This window comes from Chondrus crispus, genomic scaffold (assembly GCF_000350225.1).
Source record: "Chondrus crispus Stackhouse genomic scaffold, scaffold_534, whole genome shotgun sequence".
NCBI classification, from domain to species: domain Eukaryota; phylum Rhodophyta; class Florideophyceae; order Gigartinales; family Gigartinaceae; genus Chondrus; species Chondrus crispus.
This window is the reverse complement of record NW_005178526.1, coordinates 14,237-30,004: the sequence shown is the minus strand read 5'-3', so window position 1 is coordinate 30,004 and position 15,768 is coordinate 14,237. Positions and strand designations below refer to the sequence as shown.

The 15,768-nt window shown below is 49.3% G+C and overlaps 7 protein-coding genes; 3 read left to right on the top strand and 4 right to left on the bottom strand.

Annotated features, from left to right (window-relative positions):
- Positions 1-211: 211 nt before the first annotated feature.
- CHC_T00000614001 (hypothetical protein) lies at positions 212-370 on the top strand. The gene has a single exon (XM_005710229.1). It carries the CDS (start codon positions 212-214, stop codon positions 368-370), a length of 159 nt encoding a protein of 52 aa, XP_005710286.1.
- Positions 371-393: 23 nt separating this feature from the next.
- On the top strand, positions 394-2,062 carry CHC_T00000613001 (hypothetical protein). XM_005710228.1 is given in 2 exon segments: positions 394-1,935; positions 1,936-2,062. The coding sequence occupies 1 exon segment, from the start codon at positions 394-396 to the stop codon at positions 1,933-1,935; it is 1,542 nt and encodes a 513-aa protein (XP_005710285.1). The 3' UTR covers positions 1,936-2,062.
- A 2,696-nt stretch (positions 2,063-4,758) lies between these two features.
- Positions 4,759-4,878, bottom strand: CHC_T00000612001 (hypothetical protein). The gene has a single exon (XM_005710227.1). The coding sequence runs from the start codon at positions 4,876-4,878 to the stop codon at positions 4,759-4,761; it is 120 nt and encodes a 39-aa protein (XP_005710284.1).
- A 1,200-nt stretch (positions 4,879-6,078) lies between these two features.
- On the bottom strand, positions 6,079-7,451 carry CHC_T00009504001 (Mitogen-activated protein kinase 5 MPK5). Its single transcript, XM_005710226.1, has 3 exons — positions 7,149-7,451; positions 6,877-7,058; positions 6,079-6,775 (listed from the first exon to the last, which is right to left on the bottom strand). The coding sequence occupies exons 1-3, from the start codon at positions 7,449-7,451 to the stop codon at positions 6,079-6,081; spliced, it is 1,182 nt and encodes a 393-aa protein (XP_005710283.1).
- A 1,404-nt stretch (positions 7,452-8,855) lies between these two features.
- On the top strand, positions 8,856-9,146 carry CHC_T00000611001 (hypothetical protein). Its single transcript, XM_005710225.1, has one exon. The coding sequence runs from the start codon at positions 8,856-8,858 to the stop codon at positions 9,144-9,146; it is 291 nt and encodes a 96-aa protein (XP_005710282.1).
- Positions 9,147-9,160: 14 nt separating this feature from the next.
- Positions 9,161-9,418, bottom strand: CHC_T00000610001 (hypothetical protein). The gene has a single exon (XM_005710224.1). It carries the CDS (start codon positions 9,416-9,418, stop codon positions 9,161-9,163), a length of 258 nt encoding a protein of 85 aa, XP_005710281.1.
- A 5,395-nt stretch (positions 9,419-14,813) lies between these two features.
- On the bottom strand, positions 14,814-15,653 carry CHC_T00000609001 (hypothetical protein). The gene has a single exon (XM_005710223.1). It carries the CDS (start codon positions 15,651-15,653, stop codon positions 14,814-14,816), a length of 840 nt encoding a protein of 279 aa, XP_005710280.1.
- Between the last annotated feature and the right edge of the window lie 115 nt (positions 15,654-15,768).

Genomic DNA, 15,768 nt, shown 5'->3' with positions numbered 1-15,768 from the left:
TTCCGATTGCCGATTCTTGCGGCAAGCTTGCCCCCACTGAAAATCTGAAGATCCATTTACTAACCATTCCCCCCACTCTCCCTTCCATCCTTCAATCAATTTTGCGATGTAGAGTTCAGAGAGAGCGTGAAGAGAACCATTCCTGCCTCCAGCGACCTCCTTGCGCGCATTCCGTCCACGGATACCTCTGACAAGGGTTCTGTCACCACTGATGCTTCCGTCCCGATCGATGCAGGGCCGAAAACCAACTTACCCCCGGGTTACGATACCGTCCCGAAACTCCTCGAGAAGATGGAGCAGTCTAAAAGCTCCATATCTGCACGTAGTCATGAGAAGGGGGTCGCGTCTAGCGCCGCCACGGGGGAGCTGAAAAGAGCAGATCAAAGAGAGAAGATGCAAGGGGATGCGAAGCGGGATGTGCTCGCGAAGCCTACTACAAACCAAGAGGCGCCACCAAAGGTCTCACCAGTCCAGGACCTCGACACTGTGGGAGATGGCCCTATTCACAAGGCCTTGCCCAAGGCGAAGCCGGCGAGTAAGGGGTTGAAGACATCTGAGGACGCTGCCATCGGTGCAGCCAGCGATGCGAAGAGCGCCGGGGATGGGCCGGCACCTCTTGACATCATCATGAATTTCAGCGACGATGACAACGAAAGCGCTAGAGGAAGCCGCACGGGCCGAGGTGCTGGAAGAGGCGGAACGTCGGGGAAAGAAAAGCTTGCTCGTCTGTTAGGGAAAGGAGACTTTCAGGCGGATAAGGTGGAAGGTCCTGATGTTGTGGACGACTCGGTTTACAGAAAGCCAAACAATGCGAAACTTCTCGGTAGACAAGAAAGCAGAAAACCATGGAAATTTGAGGGTAAGCGAACACCGTCTCCCGGAACGCCCAGGATCGGAGCGAAACCGGCGGAGGAAGATCCTGTAGCAGTTGAAATGAACGCGCTGCGATTGGAATTGGAGAGCCAAATGAAATGGGAGGGCGTACGTCTTCAAGAGGCCGTTCGCGCCCAAATGGTTGCTGACAAAACGATTGCTGCGAGGGAAGCCGCGGAGTTTGCTAAGAAGCACTCGGAAGAACTCACTCGTGTCCGAGAAGATGCGATCACCAGCGCAGATAAAATGCTCAGGGAGAAATCGATTGAATTGCAGGCAAAGGCAGATGCGCAGCGAGATTCAGATGTTGCTCGCCTGATAAAGGTGAAGGAGGAAGAAATTCGAGAGACTTTGACATTGGAATATGCGGACAAGGAAAGAAAGAATGTAGTCGAGAGGAAGAAAGCCCTCGCCTCCGCCAAAGCTCAAGTAGCTGCACTGAATGACCAGTTTGATTCGGTGGTAGCGCAGACAGAGAGAGCGAAAGAAGCGGCAAAGCGGACTAGCATTGCCTTTTTATTGCGAGAATCGATTTTGGCAAGTCGGCCACTAGCGTCGCAGGTAACAGAGGCAGCTGGGCGGACAGAGTTGGGAAAACTAGTGGCAGAGAGCGTTCCCACAGCCGCCGTGATGGCCGGCGTATCGTCTATCGATGCGCTGAAGGAAGACTTCCGAGATGCGTCGAAGCGCGGTTTAAGTGTAGCTATGGTTCCGCCAGGAAAGACGGGGACATTGTGGGGACATTTCCTGGGAGCTCTTTTTTCAAGATTGAAGATTCCCATTGATCGTTGGGACAACACATCTAACGCGCCACTTTCTAGTAACGAGGAACGGATTAGGCGAGCCGAGCGACTCGTTTCTGATGGGGATCTGAGCAATGCCATTCTGATTTTGGATTCTTTGAATGGCTTGTCGGCAGACATCATGAAGGATTGGATTGGTGCAGCCAAGGCGCGAGTAGCAGCAGATCTAGCGGCAGAGGTTTTGCTGGCTGACGCAATCATCACACAAGTATCACTGACTCAGGGAAAGCAAGGCGTCAAGAAACCAATCTGTTGCTAGGACTTGGTGAGGTGCAAGCGTGTATTTGGAGAAGAGTCAGGCCCGTAATGATGCCCCGCTTGTAGCGTAAAAATTAGCCCTTGTATCGTAAGACAAATAAAGTTTGTTTTCGAGCGCTTCATGCCGATAGCTTCGCCCTCCTGTTTGCAATGCGTTGGCTCTCTCGATTGCCGTCGACCAAATGAGAGTGCACCAGACTGAAAGGCACAGGGTCGACGGCGAACCACGTAGTCGGGCAGAATAGAGATTGTTGGATGTTTCTTTTTCATATTTGCACATGTTAAGTGAAGTTAATATGTGTTGCCATGTTATGGGTACAATACGGGGATATAACAGGGGCTGTTACTACGGTTGAGGGCCTCTAGATGCGGACGATTTCCGTCTCAGAGATGGATCTCGTTGAGGTTAAGAGGGCAACAATAGCTGTGAAGGGGATGATCCGTCCTCTTTCTTGCCAGAAAAGAACAAGAGTCCAGCAATGATACTTTCCCTGCCAAAATCTCCCGTAAATCTGCTTTCGCGTTGCAAACATTAACTCTGTCCATGTCATCTTCTTCACCCCCTACCCTCTGGAGAGAAAGTATCGCCACCACATCGCCACCCCCACCTGGCTTCCCGCCGATGCCCATCCCCGCGATGGCCGCCCCCTCCCACAAAATCGAACCCGACGATGAAGATCTCTCCCTCCCTCCGCCGTCCGATGCCGCCTCGCCTTCACAACTTCCGCAACCCAACCATGACCCAACTTCCCCAACCGTCCCACACCAAACCGAAAATGACAGAACCCCCACCCCACCAGAGCCCCAGCCCACCTTCACCTCCTCCGAAGCCGCTGCCGACGGCTTCGAAGAGTTCATGCAACTCGGCGATGCCTCTCCCATTACTGAACCTCCCCCACTCGCCCCCACCTCTAACTCCACCCCCCCTGAGCGTTCTCGCCCCGAATCTCCCTCTCCACCCTCGCCTCCCCCAAACCCCGTCGCGTTCTTCACCGGCCTTTTCACCCGCGCCACCTCCACCATCGAGCATACCCTTCAGACTGCAGTCAGCGACTTCCCTGACCCCAGCGCGGTCATCTCAAACGCCCAGGAGAACCTCTCTGCCACGGGCGCCTCCGTCTCCAACTTTGTCGCCGAGAGCGTTGGCATCGGCCGCAACAACCCCACCTCCCCCGCGGACCTCGCTGCTACCCCCCTGCCCACGCAAACCTCCACTCTCAAGCAGCTCCACGCCCCAGGCTCGGCCTTGCTCCACGCCCTCACCCCCGCCGGTATCTTGGTCGTCACCGATACCGCCCTCTACCTCTTCAAATGGGATGCCGCACGCATCACGCTTGCCTATCTGCATATCACATGGTCCTCAGACGGCTCGCACGCTGTCTCGACCCCCCCTCCGCCTAGCGCCCGTCGCCAGGGTCGCCACAAGTCGGGCAAGCCTGTGCTTGCAACGGCCGCAGTCTATCTCCCGGCCACGGAGGAGGTCGTAACGGGTCATGAGGACGGCGCGCTCCGCATTTTCTCCGTCGCGCTCCGCACCTTCGGCATCGCCGTCCGCGCGGGTTCCGCGGACGATGCTGTCCCAGCTATTATGCGCATCGTCCCTGCAGCCCCGAGCAGGATCGTTGTTGGCCTGCGCGATGGCTCCGTGCGCATCGTCGACTCCGCAGAACTCAGGACCATTGCAGTGTTGCTTCCGCCAGAGATTTGTGCCACTCCACTTGGAGTTGGCTTGCGGTACTCGCCGGTGTCGTGTGTGACCGTCGCACCCAACGTCCATGCGGGGAGTGAGGAAGAGGAAGATGGTGGGATGGCGTTTTGTGTTGGGTACGAGGATGGGGCCGTCGCCCAGGGAGACGCGCTCGGTGAGGCTATTGGAATTCCGTTCATGGCGCATGGGCGCCGAGTTTCGAGCGTGTGCTCGCTCTATAGCGGTATCATTTTGCTCACGGTTGGGAATGAAGAAGATCCATCTCTTTCGGTTTTTCATGCGCAGACGGGCCGCTGTCTTGTGCGTCGCATGCTGCCATACATACCGGCAAGCCTTGCGACGGTGCCTCCGCCGTCTTCAAGGGAGCCTTCGCAGGAAGTGTGTCCATCTGATGACGCTTTTATAGTGGGGGGCGATGAAGGGCAGTTGGAGATTTTCCGCGTCGTCGTACTGTCGACGAAGAGATTAGAGATCAGGCTTGTGCGGCGTATTAGCGACAGAGTGCGTGGGAGGGATTGGTGTGTCGTAGAGATGACGTATATGCGTGTGGAGGGAGTTCTGATGGCGTTATCGAAGAACGGTGTGCTTCGGAGATGGCGGTTGAATGAACTTGACGCGAGCTCTTTGTCATTGATCCCATCGATAGATAGGCGCAAGTCGGTTTACCATGAAAATAACATTGTCGAAAGGCTTGCCCAAGACTTTGTGAATGAGGGAGACAATCTCAACTCTGTTGGCGAGGTTATCCAAGCACAAAATGTGTTGGCCTCCATACTCGAAGACGACTCCGTCTCAGAAGTTCAGAAAGATGTATTGGTCGTTGAGTTTCAGAGGAAGCAGGTGGAGATGCTGGCGAAGATATCACAAGCTGATACAGAGCTGAAGCGCGCAGGTCGAAGGGTATCTGCTAGATTTGCAGAAGGATTAAAAGCACGGCCAATAACTGCTTCTGCGATGGATCAACGGCTGATTCGGGCCGCAAAGAGAACAGCGGCTTTTGAAATGGAATTTGCCACAAGGCGGCATGCGGATGCTGTGAAAGATATTCAAGCTTCTACAATAGACAAGCTGAAGATCCTACTCCTCAACTCCCTGAAGCGTTCCCGTGGTGGTGAGTCAGAGCAATTGCAACAAATCCGTGGAGAGATAGAAAGACTGGGAAGTTAGCCTGGGGGAAAGAAGCATAAAGAGAACATCGCCGCTTTCATCAAGGAATGTACGGTCACATTTCGCCATTTTTTTGTTGATCTATTACCGATTGTTTCAATCCTCATCTCAGACAAGAAATTGAGACGCCGTGTAAAAGAGGTTTTATAGAGTTTCTTCCAATAAGCATAACCCGCGAGATGAAAATACCTCAATCTCAATTCGCTTAAGTGCATTTGCACAGACAGTCATTGAAGGGAACTATCATTCCGCTTGTTCCTCAGCACTCACGCCGTCGAAGGAACTTGATGCACATGAACTTAAGAAAGTCATCAAATCCTGTTTGCCTCGTTTTGTATAGAGTGCGCTACGCGAATGATGTGGACGCAAGTGAGTACTGTACCTGACATGAACAGATGAACTCTCAGAGCATGATTTGCACACGGTAGATACGAAACGGGGGATAATACCAGCCAAAGCCAAATATCTTCCTGGTAGCGGTGTGTTCCGTTGGGTCTCAACAATCGAACATTCGAAGATCTGTGATACAGTTTGGCATAACAAAACATGCAATTCGCAAAACGATATTGTAAGAAGAAGTTTTACATTACACACTAGAAAGAAATCATGCTACTAAACAATCTATCCTTTCGAAAGTATACCATGCACACCATGCATGTCATAAGCCCTGAAGGAAGAAAGGCTATCACAATTTTCTTCTTGAAGACAGGTGCTGCAGCACTAGTCGAAAGGCGCACTGTGCTTGTGTGGCACTACGGAATCCCAATTCAAAAAAAGCGTTTTCGTAATGAAGTCAAAACGTGAGTTTCCTCGGGAGGGTATCTTAGTTTCATTGTCACTATGCGGATATATGCGTTTTAAGTGGGTTCAGTGCCAATACAAAATTCATAGCATGTGAAATTTAACTTTCTCATAGAGAAATGGATATATCTGAACACACCCAAAACCCGATGGAAACCTCGAATGATGCTTGTTACTTCTTGGACTTGTTTATTGCTGACATGCAGAAAGTACAACCAAAGTCTGTAGATTTTCTTTTCTGCGTTGTTGTCTGTACTCAAGGCTACTGACTATACATACATACGATATCATCCTGATTCACATCAGTTGAACAGACACCACTATAGATGTCAGAGTCATTGGTGGCGCAACTCTTCAATTGCGAAGAGAACCCCTTCAGGAGTTTCAACTTTGGCTTTGGAGAGGACCCTGTTCCTACTCACTTCCGATGTACTTCTCAACGCGACCCTGCCTGTTACAATGCAGTAATCACGGAACTAGATTAGGGCAAGTTTGGAAAATGGTTGCCTTCGGTCTGAAATTATATATTTCAGATATCATCATCCGTTTTAACTCCTCTGCGGAAACTTCTCCATTCTCTCCTCGTGGTTCAAGACTTTTCATATCAATTTCCATACTTGCTGTTGCTTCGTATTCAAGGTCATGATATTGCGAGACATAAGGATGCTCAAGGGCCTGCTCGGCTGTTAACCTCTTTTCGGGGTTGAATCGCAGTAGTTTCCGTAGCAAATCGATACCTTCTGCATCTGCATCTGGGAAGAGGTCTTGAAAATCTGTACCTTCACAGTCGGGGAGTGAATCCAAGAATTTTTTGGCTCTGGCACTAGTCACATGATCCGCGTCCTCGCCCGATGGCTTCCCGAGGACTTCGCAAATGGTTTCAACCTGGTGCTTGAAGTCGCGACCTCTGAAGAGAACTTTTCCGCCCAACAATTCACCTAGAATACATCCAACTGCCCATAAATCTACAGCGCTGGTGTAGGAATGCGTCAATACAAGTTCTGGCGCTCTGTACCACCGTGTCACTACATATTCTGTCATACCCTTCTGCGTATTATCATCGGCATCCACATATCTTGCTAACCCGAAGTCACACAACGCTAGGTCACATGACTCTTGAATCAGGATATTGGCAGGTTTCAGGTCTCTGTGCAGCACGTTTGCACTGTGTAGTAATAAGATGGCATACAGAGACATCGGATTGGTCAGTCTAATAGTAAGACCTTCGAAATTTCTTGAATGTCAATACTATATTCTAAGACTTACCTGTGTAGATATTTCAAAGCAGAGAGCATTTGATAAACGAAGTACTGCTTGTGTGATGTAGTCAGGGTCACGTTGGCCGCCAATATCTTTCCCAAATCCTTGTCATATAAAGGACTGGCCATGTACACCTCAGTAAACTCTTCCATTGATTGCGGTTCTTCCATATCTGTTAGTGGCAGTATCTATTTCATAAAACGAAAGAAAACAATACGAAAGTTAGTAGCTCCGCTGTGAACAAAAAAGCTAGGACTATTTTAGGTATGCTTCCTTACGTTTTCATGCTCCAGAGCTCTCATTAGTCGTATTTCTCGCAAAACTCGCTTGGCGTCAATCGCATCATCAAATACTCCAGTTATCTTCTTCCAAGCCACCATGCTCCCGTCCTTCGTGTCAACTGCGGATACGACAACTCCATATGCGCCTACACCGATGGCTTTCACAATTTTGTACCGAGAATCCACAGTAAAATGATGCCCTCGGATGTTGTAGGAAGACTTGCCTGGTATTGAACAGGGTAAGGACGAAACCCCATGCGCGTTTTGCTGACCTTCATCACTTTGCACGTCAGTCGCCATTTTGCCACCGGACGTTTGCAACCAAATTGGCTACTGGCACCAGAATCTCAAGTAACATTCATTTCATCCATATCTTCTACGAAGTCAAGTTCATAGCATTTTTTTAGAACCCATCCTCTCCAAGTCCGCGAGAGGTCAGTCCCTGGTCATCATGTTCGAAATAATTTCACGGAATGTTCCGGAGAATTCCATGGCCTGGCCAGTTTGAGATGCTGTCGGGACATTTGATGGACATCAGCAATCGCATAACTACTCTTAGTCATATACGTGATGAGCATGGACGCAAAACATTCCCAAAGACACTCAAAGATCAAGTTTAAATTCAGACTTCGAAGTCCTCTTCACGGAAATCTTCGTCACGCCCGTTTTGCTACAATTCGCACTTTCGATTGAGGAGTGGTCATCTCGACTAAAGCAATCATGATTTGCGATTAATGGTGCCATATAAAAGAAATCATGCTACAGCCCACAGGTCGGAAAAGTTGTACACTATGAATCAAGTCGCAAGTCATTTCCGAGTCGCCATAAAGATTTTCAAACCCTGAGCATACACTTGGTATAGTAAGAGATCTACATATGGAACAGGTTTAAGGTCAACCTTTTACAAAGCTTTTGTGGTGACCTGCTTTAGTAGCCATCCTCTGCCTCTCATTATTGCCAGTTTTGCTTGAACAAATTACAGCTTCGATTACCACGGACTAAAGTTTTCTTCTGTGGTGCGCAATACTCTTGTTGCCAACTATTTTTAACCTCTTGATGAACTACTAGTGTACATACAGTATGTATTGTTTGGAAGATGAAGTTGAACAAAAAGAAAATATCGCTTTGAGAGTCGGTCTTTGTTCATTTAGAAGTGGCAGATATTTTTATCGCCTTTTTAAGGTCGCCTTTTGGGAAGCGATACCGCAGTGAGACTATTTTCGGAAAACACATCACCTTGAGGTAAGAGAACTGTTGAAACACTTGTCTCAACAGTTTTTGGCAATGTCATCATTCGTTGCATTCGTTGCTGATCCAACGCACAGGCTCTTCAACCGCTCTTACTGGAGACCTAATTATCTAAATGATTTGGACGAAATGCTTGCCTGGACCTCTTCATACGGCTTCATACTTTAGACTGAACATTCCACTTGTCACAGTCCCTCTAGAAAGCAAACACTTTTTCTTGCGAAGAGGCACCAGTCAGTCATCTAGACGTACTTTCTATGGACTTCTTTACGGTTTTTACCAACAACGAATTGATAACACAAGAGGTGATAACAGGTGTGTATATAATGCGGGGCTGATGAGTCAACAAAAGCTTTAGAGATCTCACAGCTTCATGAAAAGGGCGCAATGAACCGATTATGCTCATACTTGGCTTGATCTGGTTTGTCGACGTTCTTAAAAATATCTTCATACAGTATGCTCGATCAGGTGATATATGCTGGTGTTGGGAGAAGGAGCTGCTCTGTTCGGAGGCTGCTTCTGGGGCTTCTGTGGATCCATGGTTGTCGCATTAAAACACTTGCATATTTGGCGATACTGGTCTTCTTCTTTCAGTGCACGACGGAAATTGCATACCTATTTACAAAGGGAAGAACAGATGTTGCAAGTTCTTGTCTTAAGTCGATATTGCTCTCGTGGGATACTACCGTGTACCGTCTAGTGGGTTCTACAGGATGTTCAAGTAGCATAGGCAACCTTCTGGCTTGAGGGGTACAAATGGCTCAGGACGAGCCCCGCGTCTGAATAAGCAAGATATCGAGCGGAAGTGAAACGTGGGCGTCGTCGACGTTTCCGTTCGGAGTAGCCAGGGCGCGAGCTATAATCTCTCGAGGACAACCTTTGCTTTGCTTGCCAAGGTTGCGAATAAGGACACTCGTGATGAAAATTTGCATCGAAAATTGATTGGTGATATCGTTGCAGCAAGCTGGCACAAGGCAGCCATGGAAGGAGCGAGTCTCATGAGAGGAAAGGAAGAACATATGCAAATGTCGTTATCATGTTGTACAGAATAGTTTCCCATCGACCAACTACCCCTCGAATAGTATGTTGGGCTGGTGTGCAGGTGGGACAGTCCGCTCTTGGATGACCCTGCAAAAGCTTCGAATAATACCGGTCCATTTCATCTCGTCCACAATAATTGGGTGCAGGCAGGAGGTCGCAAGTTGGCAACCGCGGGGAGCCTAGCAAACCTTCTTTCATGCACTTTCATGCCATGTCCCACAAGGATTTGCCAACTGAGTTGATTCTGAAGTACCCACCGGGTCGGGGGCCATATATCGTATCATACCGAAACGTAGTACCGTGTGTAAATATCGAAAAGAGCGGAGTGTACGATACCGTAGCAGTGCTGATCACATGGTTCTCCGTCAACGGAGAGGAGCCGGCAAGATTCTGCATTCATCGAGGGCTCTGTACTGTACACCATGTATCCACACAAACATAGAGCGCACAATCTCTCCAAGGAGAGCTCAGTGGGGTTGCAACTCTGCTACTTTCTTCCGGCGAGATGGGCGCTGTATCCTGCGAACTGTTTGTCACTACCAGTACAATTGTCGGAGTACTCGTTAAGTGCAAACACTTCGCGGTGGGACCTGCATCAGTTGATGGCTGCCAACAGGCAACCCAATTTTCGTAATACGGAGACCATTGGGAGCCAAGGTATAAAGCACTAGCTCATTCGTCGCAAGCGATTGGAATCTGACCTTTGGACACATTCCACCTGTGTTCGCAACATCTCACAAATTCCAATGTACCTGACGCCTGTATGGGGTGGAACTAATCAAACTCGGCACCGTCGCGGCCGCATCCGTCGCGGTGAAGAAACACCGCATCGCGAGCCGGTGGGCTGGAGATCGCGCTCCCTAACTTGGCTGCCTACGGTGTACATGCTGCGAAAAGTTTGCTAAAAGCCACGCCATGGCCAACAATTCATGCAGTTGCGATAAAAAACTGGCATGCGAAAAACGCATTTTCATTCTGCTTCGTTTTTTCGCAGAAGGACTCCTCGAGAGAAAAGCCACCAGCGTTAGGAAATTCTAGATTTTTCATGCGGGCCATAGTAAACGCAGCGAGTGACTATCGCCAAGGCGACATCGATTGCACTGTTCGATAGATATGTATGGGATACCCATTATCATATTCAATCGCTCGTTCTCTTTTGCGACCCTTCTTGGGTATTATGCGCCCAAGTCCATGACTGCTTTAAGTTGACTCCATTATGGACACTGCTTAACCCCCCGAATCTTTAGTGAAAGCAAAGGGTCTATGGAGCGAAAAGAGTTCAAGAGTCGTCGAATAAGTTTAATGACCGCATGTATCCATCTCACAGGAGAGAAGTCTAAATGTACAGGCCACAGCAAAGAACAGGGCATGTTTTCTTCTTTAATACCACCTAAGATAACGTCGATGACCCTTGCCTCTTTTAATCATGAATAATAAGCACAACCGGAATTGAGTCGATCAAAATCGGCTTGTAGTCGCTCAGTCCCAAAATGGATGGAAGGATTGGCGAGATCTGATATGTCTCAGTCTGGGATCTCTCCGATGGGAACGAGAAGAACGACAAGGATGTTTCTTGTCTTCTGTTTTCGATTAGCAATGGACCCAAACACTTTTTGGCCACGTCGATGGGATTTCGATCTGCATTAACATGCTCCGCTCCGAAGTGTTCCGAGCATGCTCCTTCAAGCATTTATGAAAAGAACACTTCCGTATCCTACTTTTCCTAGGCGCACGGAGCCTTGGTTGTCTGCGGCTTCGTACAATAGTGCACTGTACACAACGCCAGCACGTCCTGATTCTGAATTATCTCGTACCCATCGAATAAATAATAACGGACCAGTGAAAACAGAAAAGCAAGTGGGTTGGTCTCGCGTCGAAACACAATTTTCACTTCTGTTCCGTGCCTGGGATCCTCTATCACGAATACTGCAACATAGCTTCTCGTACCGATTTGCCTTCTCAAAACAGAACACAGCTACTACGCATAGAGCCTTCCTCGCAACTAAGCGTCTTCTTCAACAAGGATCGGGGCCATGCGGCACCAGAAAATGCTTTGTTTATTTTGAGTAAGTCCTAAAGCTTCTTTTTTGTTCGAGACAACAACTGCCTATTGAAACGATTTTCATTCTCTATTCGACTTGCAGCTTTCTTCCAAGATAAGGGGACAACGGCTTACAATGGCTTGTCCCATCAAGAAGCAGGAGTGGAGTAAAACTGCTTTTGCATTACCTATTACAAGATGCGAAACCTTGCATTTTGTTAAGTGTAATTCGAATGCGGCCCGGCGTTTAAGACGGCGTTGCCCGAAACAGCTTCTCCGTGACGAAAGACAACATTTCGACATCCTTGCCATCATGAAAGCATGTCCATCTGTGTAATTCCTTGCTGCTCACATCTAGTCGCGTCGATGTATACGGTAGGAATTCCCCATTGATGGCTCAATTCTAAAACTGGGCTTCGGCCACGTTGGAGTCCGAGCAGCCTTTCGACAAACATGCGTGGATTCTCGGGACATGGGATGGTAGTTACGGACACGGATATAGCAAAAGGGACATGGAACGAATCGTCTGCGACGCTTACTTGGTTTGTAAGAGATGACGGTTGCTCTGTCGTGACTTGTGTGTATTTTGGGCTGATGTAGTTGTACGTATACAGAGCAAAGGGGCGTGGAGCAGTCCATCCACTAACTCAGAAATACATTTCAGCATCTATTCCCTAGCGCGACCTCTCAGGGCTACAAGCGGGGAAAACTCAAGAACCGTGGACCTCGAGAGTGCCGGTTTTTCTTTCCCTCCCCCCTTCCCCCTCAAGTAAATCGAAATATCCGGAACGAAGGAGTCCACAACTTTAAAACGCAGGAGGCGACACGAAATTGTAGAAAGGGCGATGTGGTGAGGGACAGATCGCATGAAAGCTTTCCGTGCTGAAATTATTAACTTGTTGTTCTTGGAGCCGGAAATCTTTTTGCTTCTGTTCTTCGACACACACATACCAATGAGATATTTTTTGACGATTTTTCGGAAGCAAAAAGTCTCAAGGCATAAGCGAATTGTCATCTCAATACTCTCACCACCGAAACCATCAGCCAGGAGCTAGAGAGTGCAAGGAGGCTTGCCGAATGTGAGAACTACGACACGCCTTTCAAGGAAACTTTCGCATGCCATCATATCAGCACTTGCAGTATGACATTAAGGGAGTGCCGAGAGTAAGGAGTGGGCGAGCTCCTCGGCGACCTGCATTCACTCGTGCCCGGTCAGGGTGAGGGACCGGTTGAGCTACGTATTTGGCCATCGATTTACAGCAATGGAATTGTGATGGACCTGATCGTAGATATGATTAACAGAAAAAAAAAGTATACCTGACAGAAAGCCAGCGCCAGAGAGAGAGGAAAAGAGAACCCGCCGTCAAGGAAACGACCGACGACTTTATAGTCTTGTAACAACTTTCCAGTCTCGAAAGAATAACTTTCTCTAGTTCCACGTAGCTATTTTTGAAAACTCATCATAAACCAGGCTGAAGACAGATCAGGCTGAAGAGACTTACAGCTGGCCTGTTCATTTACTGCCGTCTTTAAGCGGGCAAAAGCTCGCGCCACGGTTCTAGGCGCACAAACGGAAGAGAGTGGGATCGCGCACCTTCATCCCGATAGCAGCCTTCTCTCTAACATGTCCTCTCCTTGCGGCCTTGCTTGAGCTGAGCTCACAGACTACAGCGGCGCACTGTACTTTGTCTACTTCTCGTCCAAGTTTAAGCAAACTCTCAAAGGAGCTTACGCAATGAACCGTCTTGATGTGGGGGACTTACCCAGTACGTGATTCTATATCATACAACAATCCGCATGTCAGAGCTCCCAGAAATCATATTGATCACGTGTCCAAATCCATCTGGAAACCAAGTCCTTCTCCAGCCATAGCGCCGTACTTCGCTGAAAGGTGGAACAAGTGCACTCGCTCGACCCCTCAAAGACGGCCTACAGAGGATACCACTGCCCGCTTTCACCATATTCTTGCGCTTTTTGCGAGTGGAAGCATTCCTTCAAATGGAATGAGGTCCACTTTCCGGTGAGGAAGGCCGTGGGACTTATCGCGATTACCGGCACACTACTCTGTACGTCCCCGAACGTGGCAGCCGGCTGAGCACGAGTAAATCTTTGTAAGCGCATTGCAATATCGTTTCGGTTGCCTGTATGCGCGTTGCCGAGTCTATTCGGATGAGGGGCAGCTTTTTTTGACTCGCCGCCCTGGAGTTGCCAACTTCCCGCATTTCATCCCGGTATCCGAAAGCGTTTGCGTATGGGATCGATACCGTAAATTTCAAGCTGTCGGATTTCGAGTGAATAAACGGTTGCGAGCACCCGATGGCGACACTATAGTTTATCTGTTGACAAGCACTTGGTACTAGTTTTAGCAATAAGCGATCACTTCTTCAAACTGTCAATTCTTTCACCTCCAAAATGAATATGTACACCATCTACGCTACTGTTATGCGTGAGCTCCGCAACATGACTTCGGCGACTTTACTTATTGCTCGCCGTTGTAGAGCTAAACTACGTTTCTTCGGCGTCGCTATCGACATTTTCAAAGCCATCAAATATCAGGTCAATGCCTGCGCGTAACCTCTCAACACAAAAGTCTACTTCGGCAAGGTTGACGCCACATCGCGACGCTAATTCGTAGGCATCGTGAGCCTTATGGTCCTGTTCCACGACGCCCGCAGCTACGTTTTCACTGATGATATAACAAGCCACACCCACCGAAGTTGCCCTCATTCCAGCAAGAGCGTAATCTAACATTGCATTAAGCATTAGGCTATCCTGAATCTCGTATTGTCTTCCCGCGATCTCTTTCCGCGCCGAGTTGACATTCAATTCGTTGACGACCTCGTGAGGGGTGACAACGTTGACGTCCCAACTAAGGGCATTCAGCATAACATCCTCCATGTCATGAATATATGATAAAGGGACGTTGGCTCGAGAGGAAATTTCATTTTGCGGCTCATGGTCATCAACAGCTATCTTGCAAGCCAGCAACAGGCACGAGGCCGTCAAAACGAAAAGGATGGCCTTCTTTTCCACTGGATGCCTGGAGATGAATCGGTCGAAGATGTTGGTGGCGATGGCAACGACACCCTCTGGGAGGTCCAGATCGATGACGACATCGCTACACCATGCCACAACTTCCTCGCGCATTGCCGGGGTTACAGCAGAGTTCTGTAGATGCCTTTTGTGCTGAACCACGTATCGAGCATCTCTATCACATAGGCGGGTGAGCGGATGAACGAATACGGGCTTTGGCCGCGGCACAAGACGCACGGGGCACAGTAATTGATCTGAACAGATTCGTCTTCGCTTTGGCGATGGAGACGGTGATCGAGTTAGTGGGGATAGGGCGTGAGTGCAGGGAGATGGGGAATAGTTTTTCGGATGTGGGCGTGTGTCAGGGAAGTTGTGGGGATGATGGTCAAGTTGTTGTTGTGATTGGGAACTGAGGGAAGCAAGTGAGGAATTACGCTGAAACGGAGATGAGTTGATGGCATCGATTTGGCGACGAAGAGGCTGGGACGGTGCTGGCGAGCATTCCAAACCCAGGCTTTCCACGCATTGGAGCTCCATCCATTCGCCTTGAAGAAGAGCTTTTGAGCGGTCACGTGAAACCAAGGAAGGGGGAGGGGGAGGTAAGGAGGATGAGGAGGATGCGGAGGATGAGGAGGCTGGGAGATGAGGAGGCTGGGAGATGGTAGATGGTAGATGGGAGACGGCGGAGATGGGAAAGGGAGGGTAGGGAATTGAGTAAGGGCGATACCCGAAGTAGGAGGGTGTGGGAGGAAAGGATTTATAGCGGGGAGTTTGTCGGGCGGGGCATCTCTTGGAAGTTGCCGGGAGGTGGCTGGGGGGATGTGGCAGGGGAGGGGCGACCCCGAACAGGCTCTTTGTTTTTGAGGGTTCACGTGTGCTTCTTTCACGGGAGGGCGGTGGGTATGAGGGAGGGCGGTTGAGGGCGGTTGAGGGCGGTTGAGGGCGGGGTGAGGGCTCTGGCGAGTAGGAGTATGAGAGGGGTGTACGGCAGTGGTTGGTGCAATTCCACTATGAAAAAGCCTCAAAACGATACCCCTCTTACACCTCTCTCGCTGGACCCTCCTACTCACCCACACATTATTTATCAAAAACTTTTTCAATACACAGAGCAAAACGTCACCTGGCCCCACTCTTCCCATACCCCTCATACCCCTCATACAACCCAACATCCTGCTTCCCCATTATTCTTTCTACTATACAGCCCATATTTAGACCCCTTCCCCCCCGCCACACGCATTTGTTATCGCGTCACCA